Source organism: Amphiura filiformis, chromosome 7 (assembly GCF_039555335.1).
Source record: "Amphiura filiformis chromosome 7, Afil_fr2py, whole genome shotgun sequence".
In the NCBI taxonomy this organism is placed as follows: Eukaryota; Metazoa; Echinodermata; class Ophiuroidea; order Amphilepidida; family Amphiuridae; genus Amphiura; species Amphiura filiformis.
In genome coordinates, this window is record NC_092634.1 from 67,629,230 (window position 1) to 67,638,405 (window position 9,176).

The following is a 9,176-nucleotide window of genomic DNA, read 5'->3' on the forward strand; positions in this document are numbered from 1 at the left end:
CATTCAGACCGCCCTCTGTTGTTTCAAGTCAGGCAAAATAATACAGAAGTACGTGTCTATGACAGACCACAAAATCTCTTTAAAACTCAACTTTTAAAAACCTTAGAAGTTTTGTGTGACATTATGTATATAGCTTGATGCATTTATAAACAAGATTGATACCATTTTTTGTATTATTTGCTTTGAAACCAAAGTTAATGAATAAAAATCAACTTCTTCCATGTAAACTATAGTGTTTTTTGCCTGACAGTTTTGATCACAGACCAACAGAGGGCGTATCAAATGTAAACACATGTCACCTCATCTATACAAAGAGAATGTGAGAATTTAACATTTTCTCATTTACATGAAACTTTCTCATCCTAATGAATGAGAATGACCAATTAACGTGTCAACCACCTGTCACAGTTATAAATGGTAACATTTACCACTTATGACAGATTGTTGAAACGTCAATGAGTTGTCCTGTTTTTCAGATAGTTGTAAATTCAATTGCTAAAGAACGCTTACAAATTGATATGAAATAAGAAAACTTTCAATTTTCATAGTTTTGTCCAATTCTCATTGCTTTGAAAGAATTCTCCCGGGGGGGGCACATCAAAATATTTTGGTGGGTATGCACCCCCGGAATTTTGAGGTGGTGGGTCTTTGGGAGCTGACGGTGTACCGGTAAAAGGGGGTCTTTCGGAGCTGCGAACCGGGCTGTGAACAAGTAAAATGGGGTCTTTTGGAGCTGCGAAAAGTCAAAATCAATGGTATTTCTTGGCTTTTTGGTTGAAAATCGCTTGAAAATACAAGAAATATGAGGAATAAGCAATTTTTGGGTCTTTTAGAGCTGAAATTATCAAAATCAAGGGTCTTTCGGAGCTTTATTTTGGTCAAATATAGCGGGTCTTTCGGAGCTGCGAAACCCAAAAAGGGGGGTCTTTCCGGTGGAGCATACCCGTATGGTCATTTGTGTTGAGTGGCCCCCCCCCCCGGGGAATTCTCATTTTGAATTTTCCACTAGTGTAATATCATATTTTGTTTCATTTCTTACAGCTCTCACAGGTATTGAAATGAAAAATAAGTATCAGATTAAAAATACATCGGGACAACAGGTTTATTTTGCCTATGAAGGTAAGTAAATAGTTAATTTCGTTAACTTTCAAATTTTCAACAACAAAAAAGGCTTTCAGGAAGGGAATTGATAAACACGCAACAACAGGGGGTATAGGGCACGCGACACGTGACGTTCGAACCTGATGAAACTACAAGGCTGACAGCCCGTTTAAAATTGACGGTTGGTTAGCAGTTACCCCAACGGATTATTGCTTTAGCAACATTTGATATATTTAGAAGCTTTTAGAATTGTTTCTGAAGATTTCACGATCACGTGTTAATGCAATTTCGTCGTCAAAAATGGCCATATCGTATCCGCCCCTCCCACAAGGTGTGCCGCCAGATTAAAAAGGTGTGTGCCGCCAGATTTAAAAGGTTTGCGAGTTTTGTCATGGTGTAACTTCAATCGTCTGGACAATTTAAACGCGCATCAAAGGGGAGCATGACCTAACGGTACTTGCGCTTAAATATTGAGCCAAATAAAGGTGACATACAACAGGAATGGTACAGTGTATGGGTAAAAATTAAAGGAGGTCCCATCAAGCATGTCAAGGCTTGATATATTAGGGGGCTCATTTCCCATCCCAATCGCTGTTGTAACTCTTACACGCCATCTTATATCCGGTTTTTTTTTTTCTGCGTTATGGTTTTGAAACATTCAAACAACAATTCAATTCCTTAGGCCTAGCTAACTCAGTGTTGTAATTATTTGCTTCTTTCTCTCTTTCACTCTTCAAAGAATCTGACTTTTGCCATCGCATGTGTTGTGGTCGTGCTCGCGGTTTTTCTATGCATATTATGGACAATCTGAACCAGGTAGGCCTACACCTGTCGTCTTGTTTTTGTTTGTTTGATTGAACATGTATTTTTCTTATGGATGAAAGCGATTGTGACAAAACAAGTTGACGTCTCGATGCTACTGTATTAAAGATTTCGCAACCCATGGGTGTAAAGTTACCTGCTGGTTCAGACAAACAATCAATCTTATTATTTGGTCATTTTTTGGAAATAATAGCTACAAACATGCGTTTTTAGGGCGTATAGTTCATACGCTGTAACAATCAAGATCAAACACTTGTACAAAGACTTCAAGTTATGCATTCTAATTTTTTGGAAAACACATTTTCTAATCTTTTCATAACCAATTATCAAAAACAACATAAAATATTAAAATTATGAGTTAAATGTTAGCCTATACTCAATTGTTAAGAAACCATGCAAAATCGCATGTTTTTGGCCCATTTCCCCTAAAATTGCAAAACTATTAAAAGTTTTATTGCCAGTTAGATGGATTTTGCTATGTTTCATTCGGCAAAAAGAGGATACTATTTTTTAATGATAATAATAAAAAACAAACTAGTCCTGTATTTTTCTGGAATAGGGAGTAGACATTGCTAAATATCCCCATGTCATTATATCGCCATTTCACAACTAGGAAGTCATCCGCATAGTGAGGCCTTTCAAATGTTGTTCCGGGTTTTGCTGGTGTGCAGATCCAGACAGTGGCTGCTCCATGGAAGTTCACATTGAGTCACCACCAGGACAAGTCATTGGCTATGTCAAACAGTCGTAAGTCAACATATATGTACGGTGTCAAGTGGGCGATTAGCGACTCCACACGGAAGCGAGATCCGTATGTACATGCACTCCCAGGATTTGAACCAATTTTTACTGCACGGCACTTCACTCGGATTAGCGAAGGGATTCTTGTGTCACAGCGCGTTGGGGTGCGAGTGCGTGTAGGGTGCCCAGGAGTACGCATCTATATTATATGGATCTTACCCCCCCCCCCGTGTGGAATCGCTTAATATGACATCCAGTCAACTAGAGAATAAAAGATAAATAGATAAATCCAAGATATACTTCCAAGATGGTTGAAATAATCCAAAGGTAAAGTGCTCGTCCAAAATGGGAGCTAATGAGAATAAAAGATATGAATTTTTGATTTTTGATTTACTCTACTATACCGTGTGATAGACGACAGGTTGATCCAATTTTGTCGAAGAGGTTACCGGCGCTGTCGTCTATCACCTCAATCTGAATGACTTTCTTCTACATGTATTAAAGTAGGTTTATGTTTTTTTATGTTTTTATGTTTAAGTATACCAATTTTGATATAAAATTGGATCGATTGAGCCCATATTTATTGGTCGAGCTATGAGTTTAAAAATATTGGACGAGACGCAGTTGAGTCCAATATTTTAAAACTCGTAGCGAGACCAATAAATATTGGGCGTAAAGCATCCAATTTATTCATTATTATGTGTTCGATCCAATATTATCACACACTTGGATTCATCAAAACATAATAATTGTCCAAATTAGATGGTCTTTGAGGACAAATCTGCCAAAATGCGCCCAATTCATGGAATTTTGGCGCATTTGGTCTCTGCTGAAACACACCATAACAGAGCATGACATGTGAGGAGCAATCGGCTGCACTAAAATTCCTGAAAATTTACCCGGTACCCCAATCGTGGCACATACCCGTATAATAGGCCTGCCACCAAATGTCATACTTATAGGTAAGATTCTATGTTTGGGCATTATCAGTTGTACTAAGATTATCTCGAATTCTGAGTTGACTTTAATTTTTATTTGATTTTAGGAAAAGCAGTTGGAGACCAAAATTTGAAATACAAGACGCAAACCAACAGACGATGTTATCAATAGGTGGTCCGTGTTGCCCATGTCAAAATATCTGCTGTACAGACGATATCGATTTCAATGTAAGTCGTAAAACAAGAGATGAAAACAAATAAACAAACAAATGCAAGAAAGCAAACAAATTTTAAGATCCGTTCATCCAAAAGAGCGTTTTGTAGACAGGCAGAAAAAGTAAGATAAGATTGATATTGAACCTTATGCTCAAAACATAACTTGCTAGCCTGAAACTTTCGGTTGTTTAACATTGTTTAATAGCTACAACCTTCGTCAGTGGATGGAATAATCCAGTTCGTAGATCGACTTCACGCCTTGTAACTTGGGCCGTTGACCAGTGTCGGCAGAAGCATTAACATTTAGGGGGCACGCATATTTTGTGTCGTATTTACTGGGACATAATGCGCGCGAAGCAGAAGGAACCAATTCGTAAATCGACTTCACGACTTTTGACCAGTGTTGGCGGAAGTACTAAAAGTTAGGGAAGGGGTACGCATATTTTGTGCCGTGTTTACTGGGATATTTGCGCGCAAAGCGAGCCGAAAATGTTCATAATCTGAATATTTTTACCCAAAATGATGGTATTAAAAAACTAATATTTAATTGACCACTGTGAGCGACACGCGCGAAACTGTGCCATTTTACCCTATTTTGGCCCAAAACAAGAAGATGTACGGGGTAATTGTTGCTTTTTACTACCCACTCGTTTTAGATGAAACCTCGTTCAACCACACTATGGCAAACGCTTCCAGCATGACACCTGTTACCAACTGTCAACATTTGACAACAAATCGCAGCTTACTTTCTGGAAAGCTGGACTGCATGAACAAAGTCATCTGATGAAACTGATTCCCCATCTGGGTCATATACTTGCCTTTCGCTGAATGATAATCTGGGAAACTGTTTGTTTGTTTATTTATTTATTTATTTATTTATTTATTTATTTATTTATTTATTTATTTATTTATTTATTTATTTATTTATTTATTTATTTATTTATTTATTTATTTATTTATTTATTTATTTATTTATTTATTTATTTATTTATTTATTTATTTATTTATTCAAAGAACAGACCTTCCAGAATAGGTAGTCGTCGTTACTTTGAGTTTCATGCCAAAAGAGAATTGTCAGACGACACGATGAAAATGTTGGGATTAATTGGGAATGTGATTGAATATACATTCCATGATGTCAACACAGCCAAAGTCTATCCCAGATTCTTAAACACTTGAGAACGTTCCTGCAATCTTATTGGTTCTTACCCAGCTTTACCCGTGTGATATGACACGATATGACACGGGTCAGCGCGTGTGTGTCAACGCGATACGCGTACTCGCTATTTGGACCAATCGGAGGCGCACAGCAACAAGGAGACTGATCGATTTTAAGCCCTAGGTAATTCCTTGCAAAATGTAGATTTAATTGGATTAAATTTTGTATGATATTTTTATTTGAATTGATGTGTTTAAGAATGAGAATAAAGGTATTGTTTTTTAGGCGCTATCGTGCATCTATCGTCTCATATAACACGGCCGTAAAATAATGATGTCGCCCGTGTTATATGAGACGATAGATGCACTCCAGGGGCTAAAAACAATACCTTTATTCTCTAAGTCAGTCTGCCTATCCGAGATAGTCAGAAAGAGCTCAACTGCAAAACAGGAGCGTAATTAAAACATTTTACTCATATATTTTTTTTGTTTGTTTGTTTGTTTGTTTGTTTGTTTGTTTGTTTGTTTATTTATTTATTTATTTATTTATTTATTTATTTATTTATTTATTTATTTATTTATTTATTTATTTATTTATTTATTTATTTATTTATTTATTTATTTATTTATTTATTTATTTATTATTTTATTTTATTTTATTTTATTTTTAATGTAATCGATACAGGTGCTGACCCCAGACGGATCACAACAACTCGGCAGAGTCGCAAAACAATGGGGTGGTCTCATACGAGAATGGATAACAAAGGCTGACAACTTTTGCGTGCAATGTAAGAATTAGTTTTCCCGGCTCAATTTTAAACTGCGACAGTTAAGTAATGTTTTGCTGCAACAATGATAAGAGATGCATAAATGAATACATCAGGATTGTCCACTAATTCATAATTTGCAAAATGTTCTTGTGTACAAATCCAAAAGTATCTCGATATAAAGATCTTAATCATACATAAATCACTGATGATGTTTCGTACTACACCGTAGTAATTTCTCAAATCAACTGATCAACTCTCACACTCCTCGTCTGTTTCCTGTTTGAACTCGACGTTGGTGGCGTTGTTCATAAATGTGGGGTAGGAAGTGGTTGCCCTCGTCTCGGTTGAAAGTGTTGGCCCCTTTTGCCGGATCAAGATGGCTTCCTTAATGTGATTTCGTTTTCTGTTTTCTTCTTTGTCGCTGATTTTTGCATCTTCCCAACCAATTACGTGGTTTTCCTCCGCTACATGGTCAGTTATGGGCAATTTGGTCATCTTCCAAGAGAGAACTACACAGCACTGCTCATCTTAAGAAGGGTGAAATGAGACTCCGAAGATGACCGCGCTGGTGATCTACCAATGAACTACCACCCCCACCCCTCCCACCCTTCCTGTGACCAGGCGCGTAGCAAGCGGGGGGACAGGATGGACGAGGTCCATGGGCCCCGAGGGTTCAGGGGCCCCAAGCAAAAGAGAAAATGAAATAAGCGCTGCCGCTGATTAAAGAGATGCTAAAAAGGCAGAGCCGAACTTACCTGGGCCAGGGCAAAATTCAACGTGAGGAAGTCATGTGGGGTCTACTATAAGATCGACAGTGGTGGCATGCAGACGCATTGCATATTAGAGGGAGATATGCATATTTTGTTCCAATCTTACTAGCTAGGACATTAATTTGCGCGCGAAATTATTTTCAATTTCAGACAATTTTAGCCCAAAATGAAGGTGAATTTTGCTATATGATATGCACGAAGCGCGCAAAATTGTGCAATTTTACCATATTTTGGTCCAAAACACGGTGTTGTCTGGCTAAAAGGAACATGCACGGGGCAATTTTGGTGGCCCTCTGGCCCAATGGTTAATATGGCCCTGCTAAAAGGGCCCGCTCTGTTTCTTGTCCATGGGCCCCGAGGCTCTTGCTACGCCCCTGCCTGTGACAGATGCCTTTCTCTGAGATCTTGTGAACGCCGTATTAGAGGCTGTCAGTTATGGTCTTATGTTCTTTTTAACGTGTTCCAAATACCCTTGCGTTTTACAGTATGTCGCGCTTGTCTTTGGGGTGAACCAGTATGTTCCTAAGAGTCTGATGCATGTGGCTTGAGTGATATCTAATTTCTTAATACGCGTCTTGCCCGCTGGGAAAGTCCCTCTTTGTAAGGGAGGACAACCATGCCTCATTTTATATTTGGTACCTGAAAAAAAAAGATATAGGCCATAAGATTGTCATGTTATCATCAATATCAGAATTTTCATCGTCATCATTATCTCTTATTTTATTTCAGTTCCAATAGATCTGGACATTAAGATGAAAGCCGTCTTAATTGGAGCCACATTTCTTATCGTAAGTGTAATAATAACAACATCGAAAACAACAATAATAACACCAACAATAACAATGATAATTATGATAACAATTTACAGCAACAACAATAAAAATAATAATAATAATAATAATAATAATAATAAATAATATAATAATATAATAATATAATAATATACACGAGAAAAAATGTTACCCGTGATTTTTGTTATTTTGTAAAACAAAATATTGGAAATGCGAGCCAATATAAATGCACCAACCCCATGAAAAATGAATTCGTCCAAAACCATTACGCGTAGGCCTAGTAGGGGAGAGCGGGGAGTGTTCGCCCTATATTTTTCTGACCAGCCTAGCGATGTCAATTTTAAGGTTAGGGATGACCTGATTAGCCCATGTGAAAGCCCTATGTCTTAGCTATATACGGCCACAATCCCAGAACTACAGGCCTTACAATAGCAACAGGATAGAGCAAACAAAAAGTTTTAAAGTGGCGAACTTACCCCATATTGGGGCAGGTTCGCCCATATGGTGGGGTAAGTTCACCCTAATCACAAAAAAGGTTTAAACATTGCATAACAATAACATAATATGCAAACATTTAGCAAGAGTATACAGGGCATTCATTCTCTTCTGGGGAGTCACTAAATTTGTTGCAGGGGTCGGGTCAGGGTAAAATGTATAGGGTCCAAAGTGAGCTTAAACGTATCATGTTTACAACTTCGGGGAGATTATGGATTAGGACATAAACGGTGGTATGAGTAATACTGATACCACATAACTTTAAAAAACATGCTTTTCAGTAGTTTTACCTTGTTTAATGGTATAATTATAAATATTTTGCATAATACGCTGATGGGGCAGGTCCGCCCTCCAGTTTGGGGTAAGTCCGCCCGGGGAAGATATAGGGCGAACATGCCCCATCCTCAAAAGGGCGAACGTGCCCCTTGTGCACATTTTTGTATTTTCTTCAGGGTATGCAAAATACAAAGCGAATAAGGAGTTTATAAATGCATTAAATCTTTGACAAATCCCATATATTCCCAATACAGATTTCCATTAAAACCATCTGTTTTTATGTATCAATGATAATACAACATTATTAATGCAAGAAAAAATTACATTTTGGTGTAATTTTTTTGTTTTGGCTGCAGTTCGATGAACACGTCCCTATATATCACGTAGCTAATATGAGAAGTTTATAATGACCTTTGTCACCTAATTTTGCCATCACCAAATTCCCTGATAGCCGTAGTGCTGAGAAACAAGGGGTGGGCGAACCTGCCCCTAGGGCGAACACTCCCCGCTCTCCCCTACTCGTCCGTCCATGCATTGGACATGTTGGACAAAATACACTCGAGAGTGATATGGTAGACATCTATGGTCTATATTTTGCGTGTTAAAGAAAGTAGACAAATATTGGCCTTCAATAGATAACTTGAGATGCTTCTGGATAGACGTCACAAGACAATTCTAAAAACGAAATAATTATTGATATTAATCCTCGATGTTATAAGCCCGGTTATAAGGCCCGCCGATTACGAGCTGATCAAATTGTAGCATTTTCTAATGTTTACTCTGATGATTGGTCCTCGCTCTCAAAGAGTATGAAGACCTGAGCACAAGAAGACCGTAAGTCCACTTGGCCCCTCAACATGCCACACTAAAGTTGCGTATAGTTTTGTATAGTTTAGTAATGTTTTATACATGTTCAGGGGCCAAAATAAAAATGTTCACAACCTTTCATGAATTTAATCTTAGTAAAATAACATGTGAATATTTTTGGTTCATTTTTATTTCAGGATTTCATGTACTTCGAGCGATCAAAGAACGATTAATATAAACTCAATCCGTGGTTGGCTAGCAACAACATTATTGACTGTCTTATGAAGCTGT

General features: G+C 37.7%; 1 protein-coding gene across 1 annotated transcript; it reads left to right on the top strand.

Annotated features, from left to right (window-relative positions):
* The first annotated feature begins 2,554 nt into the window (after positions 1-2,554).
* On the top strand, positions 2,555-9,176 carry LOC140157522 (phospholipid scramblase 3-like). Its single transcript, XM_072180746.1, has 5 exons — positions 2,555-2,670; positions 3,710-3,830; positions 5,662-5,764; positions 7,246-7,304; positions 9,083-9,176. Exons 1-5 carry the CDS (start codon positions 2,615-2,617, stop codon positions 9,116-9,118), a joined length of 375 nt encoding a protein of 124 aa, XP_072036847.1. The 5' UTR covers positions 2,555-2,614; the 3' UTR covers positions 9,119-9,176.